At 43.4% G+C, this 24385-nt stretch overlaps 1 protein-coding gene across 13 annotated transcripts in view; it reads left to right on the top strand.

The window, feature by feature from the left end:
* ATP2B2 (ATPase plasma membrane Ca2+ transporting 2) overlaps nt 1-24385 on the top strand; it is a 308443-nt gene that overhangs the window by 170781 nt on the left and 113277 nt on the right. For all 13 annotated transcript variants that reach the window (XM_061357888.1, XM_061357902.1, XM_061357894.1 and 10 more), the window contains one exon: nt 10397-10594. In XM_061357888.1, the coding sequence (XP_061213872.1) occupies nt 10397-10594 (198 nt within the window). The remainder of the gene's footprint in view (nt 1-10396; nt 10595-24385) is intronic.

Raw genomic sequence — 24385 nt, 5'->3', positions numbered from 1 at the left:
ATCACCTCTGTTCCATAGTGCCCTCATCCCTACTAAAACATTGCTACTGAGGGTGAGTGCCCTGCTCTCCTCTGCTGTTCCTTTACACCTAGACAGCTTTTGTGGGCTGATTTAGCTAATTGCCAGCAGACTGGAAAGTCTTGAGGCTTTCTTTGGCACCTTTTCTCACCTATCTAGGAAATGGGGCAATAGGGAGCCTGTTTGGCTTGCATTGGTGCCCAGTGGCTCTGAACTTTGGCTATGTTTCTGTGTTCAGGTATGAGATATTCACTGTAATAGTAATAATGTTGGCACCTTGGGGTGGAATTTTACAGCTTCTTTCACTTTTCTTGTTCCTCCAAGTCTGTGTGCTACTTAAGTCTACAGGGAAGGCAGAAGGTGATCTAAACAACAGGTCTCACTTGTTTGTGAAGTTGATGGAGCACATGGGCAGTGATAAGTGCAACGGTGTTACATGGGTAATGGGGAGCACAATAGTGTGTGTGCTGTGTTAGGGGTTTCAAATGAATAGTTATTTTGATGTTACTGACCATTGGGGTGTAATCCATTGGATGCTTAAAAAGCATCTTGCTATGTTACTGTCTCCTCACAAGTTGGACATTGGGTTTTTGAGTGACATTGTTGTCACTTGCAGGAGTGATTGTGGTGTTTAGTATTGGTTGCAGGTAGTACAAGGATCATAGTGCTGTTTTCTCTAGTGTTCTCACCCTTCTTTTAGATACCTTGAATACTCTCCTGAACACGCAGCAGCAAAAGATACACTACAGCATTTTCTCTGCCTCTTGCAAAGGCATAGCTTGAAGTGAGTGCAGTTGCTGTGTAGCTGATGAGCTGACATTACTCACAGGAAGAGCAGATGACACTGACAAAGATAGCAGTGAATTTAAGAAGAGTTGCCAAGTAGCAGCACTTGGAGGTAACACCAGGAAAAGGCAGCTTGTCGCTATCAGGCTTATTTATTGTTTTTTCTCAACTAGGGGTGAGAAAGAATCATGCTGGGTTTGATATTTTCAGTTCACCTTCCTAATAGACATGACAAAAACACGTCTCTCTTCAGAGTGTAAGATTCCTTCTTCTGTTTTTCATTTTAATGTGATTAAAATATTTGTATGAGGAATTAGCTACTTAACCCAGAATTCATAGTCTCTCCTAGAAAAAAACACTATGTTGAGAGTGTATGTTGTTACACTATGTTACCTTTAACCTTTCCAATAGGCTTCATCAAATAAATGTGAGCTATCAACTTGAAACTTACACTAAAGACTCCAGTGATTGCAGTGATATATAAGAATAGTAAAGGTCCTTTGTATAAAGAGAGGTGTGCTAGGCTTCCAGGATACTGTGTAAGAGCCCCATGCTGAGCTGACAAGTCTGTCTAATGTGTCTTCAGCTGCTAATGTATTCCTCTCTCAGGCCATGCTTTCCCAGCTGCATATGCTTTATTTTTTGGGCATTTGCTTTCTCAGATTACTGTGCCTGTTACCCTGGGTGGACATGCTCTATGGAACTGAACAGAAAATCATGAGAAGTCTTAGCAAGCCTAGGCCACATCATCTGGAAGAACATTGTCATGTGGAGAAGACTCAGGTGGTTCTTCTTAGTACATATTCAGCTGTATTTCAGGCAGGTGGCCTCAGTTTCTGGGACATTTCATTGACATTTGTTTCTGTTGAACAGAATACTCACAAAACTTCAAGTGACAACAAGCTGCACTATAATAAGAAATGGGAAAAAAATAAAGTTGAAGGCTTTGTATCTATCACCTATGAAGGATAGACAGTCTAACAGCTAGTTCTGTGAGTATAGGCCTGCTCACAGGTGAACATGTGGCTCTGTCCTTTTCTCCTCTCTTCAGCTAGGAGGGTATCCCATGCATGGACCCTGTGTTATTCCCTGCTCTGTTGCTTGCCCATGGCAACTCTGGTCCTGCCAGTGGACCTACTCCAGGCCTTGGAAGAACTCCTGCATGCATGCAGCTCCCAGCAGGCACACAGATGCTTTCATGTGGGCACTGACTTGTGCCATATGATCAGGGCCTCCCTATGGACCATCGCTGCTGGTAGTGTTTCTGCTGGGGCCATGCGTTTCCCCAGGCTGTGCTGGATCCATGCAGGCAGTCAGAAGCTGCTGCTGCAGCAACCAGAGTGGTTTCCTTGTCATCAGTGCTACCCAAACTTTGGTTTGAGATGATTACAGGTTGATTTCAGGGTCTTTTTTCTTTCCCCATCCCCTGTGGTGACCACTGGGGATACATACAAAGTGGGGAACTGTTTTGTAGGCTCCAGTAAGAGGGATGGTAAGTGGTTATGGAGGTGTGCTAGTTAAGGAATGCTTTCCACTTTGACTTTATTATGTGCTTAGTTTTTCTTGGTCTTCTTCTTGGCCAAGACCTTATATCTCCTCTTAAACTTACATGCTTGCTTTCTTCTGCCATTGCCTGATTCATATGTTAGTGCTTTTCAAGCCTGAGCCTACAGAATAGCCAGCAAGTGTGTCTTAAGCTGTAGTCAGAGATGCTTGATTTGATTTAAATATTAAGGGAAAGAAAAAGCTTTAACATTATCTGAAACAATCACGTTATAACTCAGCACTGTAATAGCATGTTTTTTGATACTATTTCTCTACATTCTCCAACAACTTCATTGAAATGGTATCATCTTACATGTCTGTTTCAGCAGGAAACCAGGGCTTTGTGGGTTGTACATATGCCTGTGCAGAGGGCATTTGTGCAGCCTGCTCTAAACCATGGTGTTACCTACTATGGGAGTGAAATCCTACCTTTGTTTAAATAACTAAGAAAAAGATGTTTGGAGGAACTGTCTCAAGGCTTTGACTACCTGGAAAGGGGGGATGGAGAAAAGGCACCATTACGTTCCCCTGTTTCCTCTCCATATCTTCCATAAACCCCCCAATATCAGTGAACTGCTGAGGGTATGTGATGCTGGATGAACCTGAAGCACTAACTAGCTGTGGAGTGCCCACTGGCTTGGGTCTGGTCAGCTTAACTGCAGTAGAGAACTTCCATAATAACTTAGGGGTTAGCTGTCTCTTAGTGCAAGGTGAGTATCTGCACTGTGCGTTACTTACATAAAATGTAACAAGGATTTTTTTAGTGTCTTCTTTATATTATCTGGTGGTTATATATATAATGGGGGATATACATGCTGGGTTATCAGTATTTATTAGTATTGCTGCCCTGAGTCCGTAATGACTATTGTACTTGATACTGTGTCAAGATAGAGCAAATGAAAAGCATCATTAGTAGCCTGTGGCATGCAAGATGAGGTCTGTGTAAGCGAAATAATGGTTATTGAGTGGAATAGGAGCTGAAGAAATGATTTCTGGTGGGATGATTATCTTCCCTCTCAACAGCCACTGACAGGAGTACATTTCTATAAAAGAAATCCTAATTTCTCTTTCTTCATACTGGACCTTGAGCTCTCAGTGCATGCTTTATTACCAGCCTTCACAGAAAGTTTTTTGTTGTCTGTTAATGCAAGAAAAGTATTAGTCATCTCTGAGGATGCATCTCTTGCCTTTAGCGTTTGATGTCTTGCCTGTTGCCTTGATATGGGCTTATGGTTATGCACTGCACTGTCCAGTCACGACATTATTATGAAATTGTAGCACATTTCAGATGAGTGGCTTTCTGGGGGACTGTGTTACAGTCACTATTGGGAGACATTTCTGCTTCTGCTGTTATTAGTTGTCATGGTTAATAGCATCTTTTCAGAGTAATTTTTCTTTGAAAAGCAAATAGAAAAAGAGAGAAGAAATCAAACCAAAATGGCTAGATGGAGAAATGAACGAAACGTGTTATGGGGCATTCAGAGCTTCTTGACATTAATAAATCCTGTATGAGATCTTGCAGTGGAATGCACATCAGGAATTCCAAGAGATGCAAATTTACTCTACTGAACTGCCACCAGACTGTCTGGGGCAAGAACTTCAACCTTTCGCTGAATTGAGATAAAGCTGCTGATGCATTTCTATAGCTGGAAAGAGATTGAGAGACAGAAACTCACTGTAAAAGAGCAAGCTTTTAAGTATCTCTTCCTTATATTAACATCAGAAAGAATGTTAAGCTCTTCAGTTACTTTCTTTCTTAAAATGTCATGGGTTTAGAGACATATTTATGTGCTTTGTGTGACTTAAGAGTGCTTGATTTGACTAAAACCTGTAACAGGGAAGGTTTACATAGAGGGTTTTGTAGTCAGCTTGTGGCTTTCCAGTTGCTGAAGGGTGGTCTGGGTGCTGCAGGGTAGCAGAACTCGGGAGGGCAGGATATGGGGACCAGCTGCTGCTGTGGGATGTGAAGAGGGAGGATGATTAATGAGGAAAGGGAGAGGAAATCAATTCATTTCCTGCTTCTGCTGTGTCTGGGTCCCTCTTTTCTGTGTTAGCTGTTCAGATGGAGCTGTAGAGTGGCTGACTTGAGGAGGCTGTTAAGTCCTGCGAGTGTCTGGGGGCTGAACTGCTGAATAGACTATCAGGAATAGTGGCACTGGCAGCATAAAGCTTACAGAACATGAACTAAGTGATTTGTGATTCCCCAGGCTTGTCATTTTGGGGGCAAATTTCTTAAAATTTATGTAAACAAATGTAAGCAACTGGTATTAATGACAACAGGTAATGAGATTCATTGCACTTTACAGGCAGCTTTGTTGTTCTGAGATTAGAAGGAAATTATTATACATTGAGGTTCATTCACTAGTGGAATTCAAAATGAGCTTGCTGAAACTAGTAAATGGTCTCATTAAAAACTCTCCTGCTGATGGACTGAATTCTCTCAACTGATTTGAATTTAGTGTAACCTAAACAGAATTTCAGTATACTGCATCCAAAAATTTCTCAAGCAATGTAAATGATAAACCTGGGAGGTCACAAGGGTATCTGTTCTAGGTGGGAGTATTTTCACTTTGCATTTCACATCTCTATGTTTTACTCTGAAAAGAATCATTTTGTGCCAGTAAAACAGGTAGTTTAAGGCAACATGTATTTCTGTCATATATCTGGACCCAAGGCAAGTGTTCATTTTACTTAGATACCCTTCGAGCAAGTGGCATGCAATCTCCATGACCTAATGAAGACTGGTGTTAGATTGCTGCATCATAGTGTGCTTGATGATGTCATTAAACGTAAGGACTTAGCATCTCATCAGAACCATAACAGTAATCACTGTTTACTCTGTGTGTGTCCTTGCGTTGCCCAATTTCTTAGGTAGATGCAGTTTCCTAAGGCAGCTCTCAGAAACTGAGCCTTTTAGTTATTAGCTATTCATTTGAATTGAGAAGTTGACTTGTTTTGCTCTTTCAGTTGCTGGATAGGTAATACTTCTTAGATTGAAGTGGAAGAAGAAGAGGCCTGGTGTCACTTTGAGCTGTTTCAAGAGAGAAAAATGTAAATAGGGAACAGAAATTTGCTTCCAAAGCCAGAGAGTATAATCTCACTGTAACTGTTGAATGAGACTGTGGCTTTGAATATTCTGTGTTACAACAGCAGTAATCGGGCTAATATTTATAATTTAAGGACTTCTGAGAAGCTATGTAAGAGCTATAGGAGCTGGTGGGCCTGGGCAAGTTCTGCTAAAGCACAGCTGCAGTAGTGGCAAGGGATTGTTTCAGAGTTAAATGGGAAATAAATGGTATTGGTGAAACATAGCAAAGAAAATTGTCAAGGTGATACCTTGTAGTATTTTACTTTTTAGGTCCTGTGAAGGCCTATGTAATGTGATGCTAAGAATGCTCATCATGTGAGAAGAGAGTTTGAGACAATAGTGACAGGAGCTCATGAGATAAAATGTAGGGCTGTGTTCTCATAGGAGAATTCCTGCATGTCATATCTGATCGTCATTGGAGTTTGCCAGGCAAAGCAGTAGGTCTGCCTCTATAGGTTAATTCCAATAGCAGTTCAGCATCACTGAGAAACCTTTTTTTTCCTGTCTGAGCAAGTTTACTGCATTTGAAGGTACCTGTGCTGTGGTTTATAAATGACACTGTTGACAGGTTTTGCCATTTGAGATTTTAATCTACTTTTCTGGATGCATCAGAAAATGTACAGAAGGTTAGTAGGTAATGAATGGCTTATTTGCAAAGTTGGTGCAAATGTGAGTTCTCCCTTCTTCATCTCATCATTTAAGCAGATGTAAAACATTCTGTTTCAAGTTCTGCGGTTTTTAAATTGTTGCTTTAGTAGTTCTGTGCCTCTGCTATTTTTGTAGTGTCAAAATCATTCTCTGTCATGCTCCATTTGGTTGCAGTGGAGATGACTGTGGGAGAAATACAATTTTCTGGGAAGCATTAATTGAAATGATGGCTCTATATTCAGCATGCAGTAACTGACAGATGCAGATAAGGAACAGAGAACATTCATTAAGTGGTGCTTCTCCAGGTTTTTAGTCTTTTTTCCCCCTGCAAAAAAGCAAGAATGCTAGATGAAAGCTGAAATGCATTTCATGTACTGCATGGCGTTGAGGAAAAGGCCTTTTATGCAGTTGTTTTGATTCTCTCACACAATTCAAACAAACTGGGGAGGGTGGGGGGGGGGGGCATCTTTTTTTGAAACATACCTTAAGAAATTGCTCAAGTGCTATGAGCATCAGTAATAAATTTTCAGTGTTTCCTAAACCTGTGGATGCTATTAATACATAAACTTAACCCAAATCTTTCTAATCATTCCAAAACACTTGGGTCAAAGTGTACTGCACAGCTTCAACACAGAAAAGCACTTAATAAAATTCATGCTGTGTGGACAAATGAACGTAAAAGCATCTAGTCTGTGTCTTGCTGTCATGCAGAATGCAAGGTGGAAGGCTGCTGCTTTAGCGAGTAACATGGAGTCATGTTGAACTGCTATTTCCGTGTATTACTTTTTTATTAGTCCCCACTGTGTTTTTTTCACTTCTATAGATGTTTTATACCTCCATATAGAACTGATATTTCAGTTTACTTGGGTTTGCAGTGCTCTGTCGTTACTGTCCCAGGACTCAACACTGAAGGGGCAAGCAAGAAATATTAATAAAGTGTTCTTCAGGAGCAGTGGTGAAGTCAGCATGTGTAAAATGGAAAAACCCCATTAAGAAGCTGGCAGCAGGGGAGCTGTCTCTGGGTGGAAGCCCTGGTGAGGACAGATGTCCACTTCCCATCTCGCTGTGTAATTGACGTCTTTGCCATCTGCCCGGCCTGTCATCGCACGCGAGCAGGGCAGAGCAGCCTGCAGCTCTGCGGTGTGGGCCGGGGGCACCTGGGCCTCTTCACACCTTCAGCACTATTTAAAATAAGGTTTCTGAATAAAGGCGATGGTTTGAAGTAGCTAAGGTGTGTCCCCCCGGTCCCCCCCTGCTTCCACCATACCTTCTGCTGGCAGTGGTATGGAGGGTTTATGGAAGCTTTTGCAGAATAAACCTCTCTTATTGTCTCAGATTCTCAATCACGTTTTCCTTTGCTGTATCTCTTCGTATAACTTTGGCTTCTCGGTATTGTTTTTATTGTCCCTCTCTTGACCTTATCTCTGCAGTAATGCTTAGGACTGTTGAGATGGGGTTTCATCAATTGGTCTGCAGATTTCTGCATTCTCTCCTTTCCTTTCTCTCTAAATGCAGTATTTTACTTTCTGCCATTCAGTGGGAGATAAGAAAACAACAAAACAACACAATTTTGCTGAAGGAGTTTTGTTGAGCAATGGCCAGATCTCAGGAAAAAGGAAAACCTTTTGGCTTGAACTAAACACTGCATTTGATTTTCCAGTGTTTCTGAATGACTTACAAGAAAACAGATTTCCTAATTGAAGATGAACGTGCTATTTATTTTAGGTGACACAGACTTACAGAAAAGAATAGAATCACATGATTCACCCTTGTCTCTTCAGGGGTTTTAAGGAAAATAATATTCATTATTAAAAAATGAAAGAGTAAAATTAAACAAAATGTATGTCTAGATTCCAGCATGGGTTATTTAGACTGTAGTCTAGAAGATAATCATGACCACAGATGCTTTAAATCCAGTCTGGTCCTCAACCTTATGGGGACTAAATGAACAGTTTTTATCTTGGAGAGAAAGCAGCTCTTTGAATGCCAGTGTTGATCTTTTGCTTTCGAGAGTTCTCAGGCTGGCCATGTATTTGTATGTGCGTTATGAGCAGTACATAGGGTACGTGTACTTTTTATGGCCTCCTGACAATCTGTAGCACTGTTTCCAGGTGGTGAGTTCATCATATCAGGATTGCTGAAGGAGACTGCAGCTATTCCCTGTGCCATTTCAGTCATCCCTCTCAGGGGAGAACCCCATCACCTCCTTCCCCGCTGGAGCTGGCCCACCACCCTGCACATATGTTCTGTGCTGGAACATAGGCATTTGTCAGACATCTCTTCCTTCCACTTTCCAAAGTGCTTTGGAGTTTCTTGTTTCAGAGTTTTGCATTGCTGCTTGTAGGTGCATTACGTGAACGTTTCTGCCCTGAATCCTTACTGCTGCCAGTGCTGTCCGTGTACTTTCCTCTTTATGCATCAAGTCCCTGCTGTATTTGGATGAGGTTATGTTTTGGGGGCCTGTTTCACGCTGTGCACGCTGTTTGGAGTGAAAATCCTTCCTTGTGCTGGCAGGCTTTGCAGCCCTCTGCAAGCTGATCAGTGGTAGTGTGGGTGGCTCTGAAGGCTTGGCCCTGTGTGGGATCCCCGCTGTGGTGAGTGACTCCCCTGATCTCTCAGTGTGCTGTCCCGACTCCTGTGATCTGCGCTGGTTCACAAAAGGGCAGCTACCCAAACAGCTCGTAGCTTGCAATTCCTGTTTCGTAGTGGAAAGTGTTTACCTTGGAAGCTGACTGGGAGCTCATGGAGGAGTTTGGACACGTTATTGTTTGAATCAGTAATGTAGACACACTGTAACAGCTGGAACCTGGCTGTTACTGTGGCACCAGGCACTGAAAATTAAATGAGGTGAGGTAACAATAACTACAGCCTGCCTTTATCTAGGAGAGGGGGATAGCGTTTCTTAAAAGCTGAAGGTGGAATGAAAGTTTGATGAGTTAACCAAGAGCCAGAAGCTACCCAGCAGCTGTAATCGTATACCTCCAGTGAAAGGCGAGTTGACATCTTTGCCTGCACTGCAGCAGGACTGATCTGTTCAGGAAAGCATCACTTTCGTTTGAGGAAACGATGCTTGGGCCTGGTGCTTCCATCCAGGAGGAGGCTTCCTGGCACATGCACGCTGCTGGGACCAGTTGTACCGGTCCCAAAGGAATGAGACATACAGCTGAGCACCATTATCAGTACCCCCTGGATACTGACATGCTTCAGGGAGCAAGGGCTTGCCCTAAACTGTGCGAGGATTGAATCCTTACAGCGTGGGCTCCGTTGTTTCCTCCTGCTCTCTTGCAGGCACCTTCGTATTGCTCCGAGGCCAGCTCTCAACTCAAGTACTGTCATCATGTCACGTTAGGGTGAATAAGCACGAATAACTTGATGTTGCTGAGCACCTTCAAAGCCTTCAGTTTTGTTAATGTTCCAAATGGTGTCAAATATTTTTTGGCAGATATATGTAACCACAGGTTTTATTGTAGTTCCTCATGTTCCTGAGCATGGAGGATGCGCACAGTTATTCCATCCTAACACTTGCAGGTCATTTTGTTTTCTGAACAGGTGCTAGACTGCATAGATTAATATCATTAAGATAGGGAAAAAAACACAGAGTTGGTTGTTCAGTGCAGCCACACGTTCTTATGCTGTGTCCTTCAATTGAAATGTTCTTAAATTGAAGTGTCGTGCAAAATAGGGATTTTTTTTATATTGATTTAAGGAACCATATCATTTCCTTTTTACTTTCTTTGCATATGTAACCTGTCACTTTTGCTGCCTTTGCTCACTTAACCAGCAGTTCATTCCAGCAGTGTGTGGCAGTACGTATGCAGCAGGAGAGGCTGCTCTGCAGTAGGATGAGACTTGCTTTATTGCTTTATACTTCAAGGTTGTGGACCTGAGGTCAGAACAGAGATATGTAATGTTGCTTCTATGGCTGTTACCAAAAGCTGCCAATGGCTATTCCAGCTGCATCCCCAGTATACTGTGTTTGTGCTTTATGGGCTATTTTCAGAAGTCACTGCTTACATATACGTATTTATCTATATACATAGGTCTTATTAAAGTAAGCCTACTGACTTTTTTATGCTTTAAACTGTTAGGAATTAGTACCAAATGTAGCCCATAAGGATTCTGTTCAGAACATAAGGATGGATCATCTTGCAAAGACAAAATTTAAGTGGAATACCCGTCTATTTGTTAATACGCCACAGGTGGTACAGCTTGTAGTTGCTCTTGGAGAAATAACTTACAGGAATGCAGATCTAAGCAAGCATTTTCTATTTCACTGCAATTTTAATGTGTGCTGTTTTATTTTCTTTACAGGATTAGCTGGCACTGCTGCAGACCTAGAAAAAAGAAAGCTTATTTTTGGAAAAAATTTTATACCTCCAAAGAAGCCAAAAACATTCTTACAGCTAGTCTGGGAAGCCTTGCAGGATGTGACTCTTATAATCTTGGAAATTGCAGCCATCATATCTTTGGGACTTTCGTTTTATCAGCCGCCTGGAGAAGGGAATGAAGGTAAAACCTTTTTCTAGAAGTCATTTGTGTAAGTTGAAGTAAAACCAGCCCTATCTCTCAAATGAATTCCATCCCCACCCTCCAGAAGGTCACTAACAGGAAGTTTCCACGTGGTTTGTGCTTGTTACCATTGCATCTGGTACTGACATATTTTTTGTGTGCTTGACATTTCTTTATGCAAATAGTGAAACCTTGTGACATGTGCTAAACACATTAAAGAAAAAGCACCATATTCTTGTGAATCTGGAATAGTTTTGTTTCTGTTTTCACCTTTGTGCTTCTCTTTGGTGTTTGTTTATCCGAGACGGTCGTTTACTGCATTATAGAGGAGAAATACTTAATTGCTTCTGTAACTGATGGATCCTGTCTGCATGAACATGGGCAAGTCGTCAGATAGTTTATAACGTATGAGCTGAAGACCTGAATTTAGTGACATTCACTCATTTGAGTATTTTTCATGGTATAGCTAAGGCTAGTGTGCCTGGGCTCAAATGGGAGTATTACAGGCTAAATCATGTTACTTAGAAACTAGATACTGCAGAATCCTTCTGTGATACCTACAAAATTTAACACCATGCTTGCCCCCCCCTTCCCCTCCTTCCCCTTTCCCCACCCTCAGAAAGTTCTCTTGGATTCACATGCTTAAAGTATTTGTTCCTCTACATAAATGCAAGATTTCCATTTCTGGCAACTGATACAGATTCCTTCCCCCCCAGCTCTCTCATAGACTTACAAAGCTGGCTGAAACATGCTGTGTGAAATGACGTGCACAGCTTGGCAAATGCAGGAAGAATGTCTTCCTCTAAATATAGCCTTGAAATACTTTTTACATTTGCTTCAGTTTCCTTTGGCTACTTTCCTTGAAGACCCTTCCTTCTTCCTTTTCCATTTACAAGCACAATAAGCACGTAGCTATGCAGAGCTCTTGCATCTTATTTATGATTCTTTAATCCTTTCTGTACAGTCAGGAATCTTCTATTGCTTTCTAACTGCGTTTTGAATATGTGGCTATTGATTCAGCAGGTATCTGATTTAGGCATGGAAAGATAAAGGAGTCATTTGTTTTTTAACTGAAGAAAATGTTATTTATTGCTACTACCTCATATAACTGGACATAGTAGAATACCTTGGGGATGTTGAAAACCGTGAATGATGCCTGGGTTCTGCAAATGTTCTCCTTAGGCATAAACGTGCAGACTGTCCTCTTAACTTATTGGGTGGGAATGGGATTTGGGAAATAGGATTGTTACAGGTTTTGTTAAGAGGGGAGATGTGTCATCAGACAGTCTTGTTTGGGTTTTAAAATTACAATTCTTCTTACTTTAATGCTGCATTTAAAACATTTATTTTCCCATGGGTAGGTATGACACATCTGCGATTCTGAGATAGTCTGGAAAGCTCAGCAGCACAGCCTGGGAAAAAGCATTTGTGTTTTCCCACAGCACAGGATTTTATTCACAGGTCACCATTTTCCCTGTGTTTTTAGAATCGTCTCCCTGTTGCCGTGTTTTACACAGGGAGAATAAATCAAATTGCTAAATATCTTTTAATCCAGCTTTTGGAACACATTGTAAAGGTCCCTTACTTTTTCTAAGTAAAGGCTTGTTTATCCCCCAGTTCCATGCATGCAAGCGCCATTCTGACACTTCTCACCAGTGATGGGCATCAAGAGCATTTTCAGTTCAAGTCCAGCCACCCCAGAGCAGAGCTGGGCTGGCTGTCTTTGGAAAGCAGGGTATTGCAAGGTGGGGGGAGAGGAGTACACATAGCTTCAGAGGTTGGGTGTATCTATAATTTCTGCTATCCTGCAAATGTTAAGAGTCACTGGAATATTGCACGTGCGCACAGATGCGGATGTGCCCAGTGCCCCACCTCGAAAGGTGGAGCCAGAGTCTGTGAATTCGACTCCATCCGGGTGAGCTGGAAGCTGCCCATCTCCAGCAGGCAGCATGCGGGCGTCGGAGACCCAGTATTTTTATGGCCTCTGTCACAGTGGTGTCTCGGTGTCTCCCAGGCATGTATGGATTGATTCTGAGAACGTTCCTGTGAGGAGTAAGTCTGTCACACTGGTTAATACCACCAAGGACACAAGTATCACTTGGATGAATTTGAAGCCCGATACCACTTAGGACATCAAAGTGAGGGCCCACACCAGTAAAGGGGTTGAGCCACTCAGCCCCAGCATTCAGTCCCAGACCTTGCCTGTTGAGCAAGTGTTTGCTAAGAGCTCCCGCATCAGTGCCGTCTTGAAGACGTCTGTGTTGCTGAGCTGGAAGTGCCTGACTGCTATGAATCTGCAGTGCCTTTTGAGATGCTGTACAATAGGCTGAGTTGAGCAGTTGCACAAATGTGGGAGAGTCTCTTTCTTTTTAAAATGAGTATATTACAAACTGCTGCCAAGGACACCTGTAAGTTTATTGGTAGACGTCCTAAATGTAGCAAACCCGATACATATTAAACTTGATTTTGCTATTGGTGAAGTGGGGTATAGTCATACTTCAAATTGAGTCAATGGTTTTGCATAACCTTCTGTAGCCAATTATAAAATAAAATTATAAACTAAAATGCAAAGTTTTTGTGAAGGAACAAAGTATGTTCTTTTGCCTCTACTTCAGCCAGTATGTTGGACAATTTATTTCTTGAATTGAACATGAACCTGGATTCTGACCAAACATGGGCCTGTCTGGGGAGATGCAGTTTTTTTGAGAGGACAGCAGCTCTTGGGAAGTGTCTGCTCACCTATCTAAACCTCATAGTCATTCCACAGTGCTCTAGGTTGGTCCATTTCTGCACTGCTGTTGTATCAGAGTATGGAAATAAGTGCCATCTAACATCCTTGCCGCAGTCTGTATCACTGATCTCTCTCCCCTGAAGTGAGAGGGTAATGCCTATGGGAGATCATAGGGAGTCCCTGCCCATTGACTAGGTCAAGTATGAAATCCTCCTTTGGGAAGTGTGAAAACCTGTATTTTCCTTTTCTGACTCTTCCCAGAATGAAAATGATTTACTGAAATGTACATTTAGTTGCAAGTTTTATTTCCTTCATGAGAAGAGTATATTTTCTTCTGCAAATACAGCCCACTGTTGGGAAGGGGAGCTGGCACTTCCTGCTCACTGTCTACTCCTGAATGTGCTCCATTCCTCCACAGCCCACTTTGAAACATTCTCTGGTGGTTTCTGGCTGAACTCGGTGGTTGTTGCCCGGCCCTGCACGGAGCCTTGTGATGAGCAGGGCACAGGGGAGCTGGTCCTGGGGCTCGGGTCTCCCCTGCGGCCCTTCACAGGAGCAGTGGGGGGCTGCAGCTTGTGCCTGCTCACAGCCGCTGAGGCTCCATGGGCTGAGGAGCCAATGGGCAGCTTTGCTGGACTGAATTCCTCTTCCTACTTGATGCATTCTTAACTTTGTTCTTTCCTTTCTCTCTCTTCATCCCCTTCCTCCTCCCAGTCCCTAAAAGTTGTGGGTATTTGATTTTGCTGGTAGATGACAATGTGAAATATAAACCTTGTGACAATCAAGTTTGTCTATAGCTCAGCAAGAAGTCTCCTTTGTGTAACAGGACACTACTTGCTGGTGCATGGTTGTTTTACAACATGGAAAGGCATTGTTTTACAACATAGGGGCAGCCTCCTCTTTTAATTTCTGTTTTATTTCTTTTGTTCTTCCCAATGAATTTCCCCATTTAATTTGGATAACAAGTCAGTGAGATTCTTCTCCTGTCCACACTGATTTGCTCTATCATCACTGCTAACTGTCTGAACCCATCACCTTCCTGTCATCCACATGGACCTTTCAGAGTCTAAAACCAGTTGTAAATATAAATTCAGTACTGTTGCAATGGAAAAGACTTACAGGAAATTAAAATATAAATACAAGTGGTGAAACCTTTATGAGCAGAGAGGTGTGAGACACTGCTGGGAACAGGCAGTTTCCTTGCAGGTCCATGGTACGTACTGACACTGCGCTTTTCATATCACAGGGAAGTTTGTACTGCAGATGGACCTCAACATTGCATGGGATAATTGTGTAAATTCTTTTGTCCTGGCTAGAAGTACCTATAATCATCTTATGCTTTTTTGATGACCTTGACATCTGTGACTAGGGAAGGATGATGAACAGAGCATGGGCCTTTCTGTTGGAGTCCAAATGATGTGAAAGTTGATGTTTCCACAGAAATGTCTTTTGTCAATGGCAGAAGCATTAGCATTAGCCAGATGCTTTTTCCTCCTGTTAAGAAAGTCCATGGTTTATCTCCAGGAGCAACTCGAATGAGAAGTCTGGTCAGGGAGATGTAGCTGAAGCCATTAAAGATGGTAAGTCTTGGGCAGGTAGCAAAGAAAGGGTTTGGACAGGCTGGAGTCCACAGAGAGAGGGGATCTTCTATTTTCTGTTATTGTGAAGTACGCAAAAAGACCACACATCCAGAAAATACCAGTGTCCATGAATTGCTTCAGGAGCCTTGTTTAAGGGTGTAGCCTAATGTATGTGTGCTAATGCCTTTTGCTGTATAAGGCAGTTATAAGCTCAAAAGTTGATTTTTCTGTGTGTATTTCTACATCAGCTTCATTTCCCATTTTAGGCTATGAATGTTGATAGATTGCTGAATTTAAGTCCATTGACTGTAGCATAATTCCATTTCCAAACATCTACAACACAGTTTGGTATTATCTTGGGAAAAATAAGTAGATAATAGGACAAGGGGAGATGGCTTTAACCTGACAGGGGGGAGATTGGCATTAGCCATTAGGAAGAAGCTCTTCCCTGTGAGGGTGCTGAGGCGCTGGCACAGGGTGCCCAGAGAACCTGTGGCTGCCCCATCCCTGGCAGTGTTCAAGGCCAGGTTGGACACAGGGGCTTGGAGCAAGCTGCTCTAGGGTTGGAACTGGATGAGCTTTAAAGTCCCTTCCAACACAGACCAGTCTGGGATTATTACCTACTGAGCTGCATTCAGTTTAGACTGTTGGAAACAGTCAGTATTTCAGAGGTTTTGAAATACTAGTAGCAACATTTCTTAACCAATCCTAACTGGAATAAATAATACTCTATTGTTGACAGTATAGGAAGTTTTGTTCTACTCCAATTCTTCATTTAAAATCTTGGTGAATCTTGGAAATCATGGTTTAATTTTCCATTGCAATCACAAAATCTCCTCTCCAGCAATTACTGGACAATAGCGGAGCTTTGTTTCACTGCTTCTCCAGGAGCCACTTCAGTTCCTGTGTCTTCCTGTTTCTTAGCAGGAGTGAGTTTCAAGACTCTTGTTCTCAGCAGCTGTGCTGGAGTTGGTTTTGTGATCTGCTTTGCATTCCAGTTATCACCCGACAGGCCATTAAGAACAACTGAGAACTTCTGCATAAATTATTGTCAGCCCCGTGGCAGTGACTGATCCTCACAGCCTCCTTCTTGTGCCCTTTCAGCAAAGTGCAAAACTGCTGCTGCTTCCAGCAAATGTGTTTTGAGAGGCAGTCCCTGGTGCAGATGTAGCTGTACTGCAGTGCTGATCACATGGTGGTGCCACTTCAGTTCAAAAAGACTGTTCCTCAGAGCAGAATCTTTCTGTCCTGGGTTAATGGGTTCCCTGAGCAAACCGAGCAGTAAGCGTATGATATATAAAGAGGATTTAATGAATATCTGGGATCCTGCATTCTTTTTTTTTTTTTTTTGTGTAGTTAGTCTAGGATTAAATTTGAAAGCTGTCTTTGAGTATCAGTGAATGGTGAAATCATTATTGTGTGCAGTTTGTGAAGAAATACCAAATGTCCTATTTTAGAAATAGAACTGCCCCTCTACTCTGCTCGTGTGAGACCTCACCTGGAGTACTGTGTGCAGTTCTGGTGTCCTCAACATAAAAAGGACATGGAACTGTTGGAACAAGTCCAGAGGAGGCCACGAGGATGATCAGGGGACTGGAGCACCTCTGTATGAAGATCGGCTGAGAAATTTGGGGCTGTTCAGCCTGGAGAAGAAAAGGCTGCGTGGAGACCTTGTAGCAGCCTTCCAGTACCTGAAGGGGGCCTGTAGGGATGCTGGGGAGGGACTCTTCATTAGGGACTGTAGTGATAGGACAAGGGATGATGGGTTAAAACTTAAACAGGGGAAGTTTAGACTGGATATAAGGAAGAAGTTCTTTCCTGTAAGGGTGGTGAGGCACCTGGAATGGGTTGCCCAGGGAGATTGTGAATGTTCCATCCCTGGTGGTGTTCAAGGCCAGGTTAGACGAAGCCTTGGGTGAGATGGTTTAGTGTGAGGTGTCCCTGCCCATGGCAGGGGTTGGAACTGGATGATCTCAAGGTCCTTTCCAACCCTAACTATTCTATGATCCATGAGATGAAGTAGCTGGACTTGGGTCTCAAACCTTTGCATCACTTGAGGAAATGAAGCATCCTTTTGGAAAGAGAGCTTACACTCAGAAACCCACCAAGGGAGTGGGAAAAGGCAGTTCTTCTCTCAGTTCCCCCCCCCCAATCTTGGTCTCATTTTAGCTGTAGATGTGCAGGAATCTCCCACCTGATTTTTTGTTCATTTAGTTTTGCTTTGGGGTTTTTTTTTTTTCAATTTTTATTTTTGAGTCTCTTTCCTCTTAGGTCTCTGCTGACACAGTCAGTTCTTGTGGGAATGACTTAACTGTGATTTGGGCTGCCGCTGTCCCTCTCTGAAGCCACTTTCACTCAGTTCAGAGCACATCAGCCCCATTGCCCAGGTTTGGTGCATCCACCATCCATACCCTTGGTCAGCTGGTTAAAAAATCCTCAGTCTTCTGCTGACACCCCCGCTAGCAATTTCTGAGCCTTTTGGGTCCTCTCCCTTGTTACTGTCTTCAGGCCTCACATCACATGTGGCTCTTACCACCCACTCACAAAACCCACTCCTGTCAGCATGTGACAGTCAGTTACTATTTACATGGATGTGACAAACCTGTCAACTTTTCTTCTTGAATTCTATTTCCTTCTGTGGATTATGAAGGGGGGAAAGAGTAGCCTGAGGTCGAACGTTACAACATCCCAGTGTTCAGTGTGAAGCTGCAAGCATGATGTCTCTTTTCAAGTGTACAATTCTTTACGGCTTATGGGGGGAGAACAGGAAAAAGTCTTTGTGGTTGAGGTAGCTTCTGTTGAAATTCTCAAAGCAAAACTCCACCTTGAAATTAAAGTTGAATGATGGGTTACACTGCTTAATACACTGTTCAGCAGAGGTTTGGCTGGGTCAGCCGTCCCTGTACTCATGCAACAAGTTAATGAAGAGAAGATATGGAAACAGGGCATGGTCCCCTGACATTTGGCCCTCCGAAGCCACTTTCATTAATCTTTTGGTGGCGTTAATAGGCGGCTGCTGCTTGGAGCTTGGCCTGGGGTGCCTGCTGACCTCTCATCCTTTAATTCCCTTACAAGAGGCAGTATTTCTGGGGTTCACAACTCAGCTGTTTCCTTATCATTCCCATAATGTGTCGTGTCACTTGGTCAGTGGGGACTTAAGTATGAGAGTTAAATCAGAAAGGGTGTCTGTGTAACTGGAGAGAAGATACAGCTGATCCACAGCTCCTGTGAGGATAGCTGCTCATCTTGTCTCTGTGCTGAGCCTTCCTGAGGAGGTAGCACCCACTTGTACCCACGGTGTTTAGTGCATATTCTAGCAAATCTTACACTCCTTATATGTGAACCTGAACAGTACATGTGTAAGGATTGAGTGGACAGCAGGTCACAGTCAGACACGGAAATGCCAGAGCCAACATGCTTGTCAGTGCCACATGCGCCAGGGAGCTGTAACGTTCCTTGCCACAGGAGCAAAGTCAGCCATGTGCTGGGTAGATAAAAAAGAATCAGTCTGAGGGGAAAAAACCTACAAACAACTTATCCCCTACCTTGTGCAGATCCACTGCTTGGGGTCTGAAATGCTGGGCTGTCTCTCTGTGAAGATAGCCTCAAAATACATCTCTTGACGTTGCATCCCATTGGGTAAGTCTGTAGGAATAAGTCTCAGTGGGAAAGGTTTGACCAGTGACTAGGTACCTGTGGAAGGAAGTGATGTACTGTGTACCTTTATTAAAGAATTCTCTCTGTCAGTGTAGGTCAGTGCAGTTCTCCTCCTCACAGGTTCCTGCAGAGTGTGCTGGAGCAGAAGAGCTGCAGTAGGCTGTCTGCTGGGGTTTGGCTAGACTCGAGTAGAGTGTCATGTTCTAAAGATACACTGTCTGTCCCAATTCCCCAGCACTTAGTATAGATACTATGGAATCTCTTGGATTAAAAAACAACAGAGTAGTATAATGTGATGAAGACATTACTCCTTCAACACATTTCAAAGTTTTGTGGTCACAGGCAATATCTTTTTGTGGTTCCACTTCTCAGCTTTCCCCAGCTCAGACTGGGGCTTTATTGTTTCTCACATGATGTCTAGGCTACTAAAGGGAATGTTAGAATAACAGTGTACAGCAGCCATTCGAACCTTCTGCTGCATCCAGGGGGAAATAAGGAATACCACCTTTCTAACCTAACTTTAAGGGCATGTTAAGAACATTGTTTATGGCTTGGTATTTGCATTTGTGAACAGCTGAAGTTTCTAATCCAGATTTTAGCCTTTTCCATAAATTCACTCTATTTGGGCTTTATTTTATATTTTTTCCTAGGGTAATTCCTCCCCCCTCCCTTGCCTGTATTTGCAACTCAGCCAAAACTCTGTACCAGTGTATTATTATATCGGATTCACGGGCAGGTTTTTTCTTCTGCTCTTGTGTGCATTTCTCTGTGTGTAGAGAAATCTTCCCTCTGTCTGAGCATGCAGCTAGAAATCTGAGCTGGCCATGCTGAGTCAGCAGCCAGCAGCCACCATCACAGCCTGGCAAGATGCGTGTTGAGAATAAGGGGTGCAATTCAGCAGTGCATTGGTGTTCAGGAGGGGGTGCCTCCTTCCTCTTTGGGAAGAAAGCAGCACAGCACTTAGAATCATAGAATAGTTAGGGTTGGAAAGGACCTTAAAATCAGCAAGTTCCAACTCCCCTGCCATGGGCAGGGACACCTCGCTCTAAACCATATTACCCAAGGCCTCGTCCAACCTGGCCTTGAACACCACCAGGGATGGAGCATTCACAACCTCACCACCCTAACAGGAAAGAATTTCCTCCTTATATCCAATCTAAACTTCCCCTGTTTAAGTTTTAACCCATTACCCCTTGTCCTGTCACTACAGTCCCTAATGAATAGTCCATCCCCAGCATCCTTGTAGGCCCCCTTCAGATACTTGAAGGCTGCTATGAGGTCTCCACACAGCCTTCTCTTCTCCAGGCTGAACAGCCCCAACTTTCTCAGCCTGTCTTCGTATGGGAGGTGCTCCAGTCCCCTGATCATCCTCATGGCCTCCTCTGGACTTGTTCCCAACAGTTCCATGTCCTTTTTATGTTGAGGACACCAGAACTGCACACAATACTCCAAGTGAGGTCTCACGAGAGCAGAGTTGAGGGTCAGGATCACCTCCTTCGACCTGCTGGTCACGCTCCTTTTGATGCAGCCCAGGATACGGTTGCTTTCTGGGCTGCAAGCGCACCCTGAAGCCGGCTCATGTTCATTTTCTCATCGACCAGCACCCCCAAGTCCTTTTCCGCAGGGCTGCTCTGAATCTCTTCTCTGCCCAACCTGTAGCTGTGCCTGGGATTACTTCTTGGTTTCTACAGGAGGGTGAATGCTGTAGCAGTCTCTGTAGTTCAGGCAGGGTGGTACAAGAGGGAAAAAGACCATTTTCTACATTGCCATGCATGATGGGCACCTTGACCTTAGATTAGATAAAGTTGTTTTCTTATTCCCTGTGTTTAATCTGTGATTTTCATCCCTTCTCTTTTTTTTTTGTTGATGTGACACAGATATGTTTGTTGTAGTGTTTTCAGGTGGAGTAGCTCACTCCTGCAGTATCAAATCATCCTTCCTGCTCTCACAGAAACGTGTTTTCTTTTTTAGACTTCTTGCCCAGATCTTAAAATTCCTATATTCTTTTTCCAAGACGTAGACTCATAGACTCACAGAATAGTTAGGGCTGCAAAGGACCTTAAGATCATCCAGTTCCAAACCCCCTGCCATGGGCAGGCACACCTCACACTAAACCATCTCACCCAAGGCTCTGTCCAACCTGGACTTCAACACGTGGGAGATTGATCTGCTTTTCTCTGGGGATTCTGGAAATCTTACATTCTTCTGATGAAATCAGCTTATTCTGAACGTGTAAAAACATACAAGATTCCCTGCTGAGGAAACCTGAAAATAGACCCTTGTGTGCGCAAACACATATTGGCACAGGAGAAACACACAGGTGTCAGTTGGGCAGGAGGCAAACGCTGGGTATAAAACAAATAGCAGGATTAGCTCTGCAGGAGCACGACCCACTCATCTGGTGTTGGAAGTGGTATGCAGTAAATTAGAGAGTACAGTCAGTTCCTGCCAAATGGAAACAGACTGGGTTATTGTTTTTATCTTTATTAGTACTGATCATTTGTGTGACCTCAGCACTAGAAATAAGCACTCGCAAATCTGTGCATGGATCAAGATTCCATCTGAGCAAGAAACACTCGTGTGCTCCCTTTGCTCAAATGACCCTGGGGGATAAGCTATTGCTTCAGAACAGTTACAGAAAGTGAAAGCCTGAATTATTGAGGAGCTTTAACCAAATTTCATTAAACTTAGTTAAAAGTAACCCTAGATAAATAACCACGTGAAAACCTTGAGCCGTCCTCTGAGGGATTCAGTTCATTTGCTTCCTGATGAGGTGCAGTGGGTATAGCTGAAATAAACCAAATATTGTAATGCAGCATTTATCCATTTTTACCTTGTCTTTTACATCCGGGATTTCGTCCTACATTCTCCGTAGCATTTTAATTCAGTAGGACTACTCCCAGGCTTGATGAAGCACATGAATTTTTAAGTTCTTTACCAAACTTTTACATCCCCAGAGTCTTGCCAGGCCAGTTCAAGATCCCAGGACGCAAGGATTTCCACAGGGAAATGTTGCATATGTCTCCCTGTCTCTAAAAACCTGTCTCCCCGGGTTTCATTAGTATGCACTGACAGATCTGAATAATCAGTGAAAGAATAAGAAATGTCAGAAGTGAGTCAGCTGAACAAAGTTAATTCTCTGTTCTTTGTGGCAGTTTTAGATCTTAATATATTTTGTAAGCATTTTACATGTGGTAACATAGATTGCATTAAAAAATATGCAGATGGAGGCAGCATAAAAATCCGGTTTGTAAGGCCGGCATTAATATTACTTTAGAGTTCTCCTACAATCATAGCAGTACATAGAAATAAACAACTGTAAGTCTTTTGCCAGCCCTTCCAGCTACAAAGCCAACATTATGATGAAAAACTGGTTCCACAACCTGTGTGTGTGCAATTGGTATTGTAAAAATGTCATCATGTAATAGTTGTGGTACGTTGAAAATCCATTATCTCTTCATGCCATTTGCATAACACAAAAGGTATGTCAGAAAACGTGAAGCCCTTTTTAAAACAAAAGGAGCTACATTTCTTTCATTTCAATACTTTGCAGTGACTTGAATTTTAACTTCCACCCTCTTCACAAACCGTGTCAGTGAGACAGCGAACCAGCCCTGCATCCTTGGGTGATCAATTCAGAAAGTTCCAGATCTGTTTTCATCTGTTGCAGATGCTGAAAACAATCATTAGCAAACATGGACTCATAGAATAGTTAGGGTTGGAAAGGACCTTAAGATCATCCAGTTCCAGTCCCCCTGCCATGGGCAGGGACATCTCACACTAAACCATGGCACCCAAGGCTCTGTCAAACCTGGCCTTGAACACCACCAGGGATGGAGCATTCATAACCTCCCTGGGCAACCCACTCCAGTGCCTCACCACCCTTACAGTAAAGAACTTCTTCCTTATATCCAGTCTAAACTTCCCCTGTTTCAGTTTTAACCCGTTACCCCTTGTCCTGTCACTACAGTCCCTAATGAAGAGTCCCTCCCCAGCATCCCTATAGGCCCCCTTCAGATACTGGAAGGCTGCTATGAGGTCTCCACACAGCCTTCTCTTCTCCAGGCTGAACAGCCCCAACTTTCTCAGCCTATCTTCATATGGGAGGTGCTCCAGTCCCCTGATCATCCTCATGGCCTCCTCTGGACTTGTTCCAACAGTTCCATGTCTGTTTTATGTTGAGGACACCAGAACTGCACACAATACTCCAAGTGAGGTCTCACAAGAGCAGAGTAGAGGGGCAGGATCACCTCCTTCGACCTGCTGGTCACGCTCCTTTTGATGCAGCCCAGGATACGGTTGGCTTTCTGGGCTGAGAGTGCACACTGAAGCTGGCTCATGTTCATTTTCTCACTGACCAGCACCCCCAAGTCCTTCTCCACAGGGCATCACACAAGAGGTCCAAGGAACAGCTTGTCTGGTAGTCCTCACTGTCAGGGTAAACTCAGAACCCCTTGGCATGGCTGGGGAATCCAGCTGTGGGTCCTGAGCCCATCACTGGCACAATCTGCAGGCGCTGAGCACTGGCTGGAGTTTGGCAGGACTGCCAGCAATGTGTCCATAATCTGATTCCACACCATGTACTTCCTCAGAGTGTTTAGTTCTGACTTGATCTCATTTTAGCCCTTAGAACAGATTTGGAATCCCACCCCCACCCCCATTTGTTTCAGACTTTGCTCTGTACTGTATAAGCCTGAAGTGTGTATGTGATTCTGTAAGTCTCTAGAGTGTTTTGCATAGCATTCTCCAGGCATCAGTGGAAAACCAGGTTGCAAGTAAGAGGGTATAAGGGCCATGCAGCCTTAACAGCCGATATGTCCTACCAGGGATCCTTTACCATCTTTGCTGCTAAACAGGCAGCACTGTTTGTTTGGCTGGTGCTGCACAGGAGGTTTTATTGTTCTGTCCAAGGAGCAAAACTCACAAAAGGGGTTGAGACAATGGAGATGCAGCTGTTAGAAAATAGCATTTTCCATAAAATAAATGAATCTCGAAGTATTCATTGATTTCAGAGCTTTCAAAGGAGAACCTCTGAAGAGTCTTGTTGCACACGCTGAAATAGTTGTATCATTCTTCATAAAAATTAAACCATGAGATTTACAAAGGATATTTTAGACTGTCTGGCAGTACAAGGCATGAAGCAGTTGGCATCCTGGAAAACAGGACTAAAACCAGGAGAAATGGAAGTATTTGCCCTCTTCAAAACAGCTTGTTCCACCAGAACCCCATCATTTACTCTCTTTCCTTCCAAAGCTGGGATGAAGTGAAGCAGCATATGGCTTCTAGTGATACTAGTCCAATCTGTTTGGTTAAGTAAATTTAGTTCCTTTAAGAATTTGCTTAAGAAAGTATCTTACTTTTTAATTCCTGCCCTAAATTATACTTCAATGCAAGTTCTAAATATCCAGGAGCAGGCTGGAGTGTCCAGCTAGTATCGTGCACGTGTCCTATCTTGCATGTGAATTACCTCGCTGTCTTCTAATGCTGTATAAGGCTGCTTTTCTAAATACATATTTGTGCACATGTGAGTTGTCATTACCTGGATGCTCTGTTCAAGTTCTGAAGCATTTTTGCTTTTCATGTTGCTTTCAAGATGCAGAAGATGGGACACGTTTAGGGTTGGGACTGCAGTACCAGGTGACCTGTGGGTGCCCTGGGTGGTGCAGGGCCATGGAGAGAGAGCCTGGTGCAAGGATGGTTTGGTGGCTCCAGGTGGAACCTGGCTCTAGGTGTTTGGCTGTCACTGACAACCCTATAAGGACACAACCTGAGCCTGCAGAGCCTCTCTGGGGGTTTGTACCCCAGTGCTCCAGATGCTGTTCC

The sequence above is a fragment of the Neopsephotus bourkii genome, unplaced genomic scaffold (genome assembly GCF_033783945.1).
Source record: "Neopsephotus bourkii isolate Nb327-2 ecotype Australia unplaced genomic scaffold, CSIRO-AGI_Nbou_v1 NB_923, whole genome shotgun sequence".
Taxonomy (NCBI): Eukaryota; Metazoa; Chordata; class Aves; order Psittaciformes; family Psittacidae; genus Neopsephotus; species Neopsephotus bourkii.
Note: the sequence above shows the minus strand (reverse complement) of the source record. Positions and strands in the feature narration are given on the sequence as shown.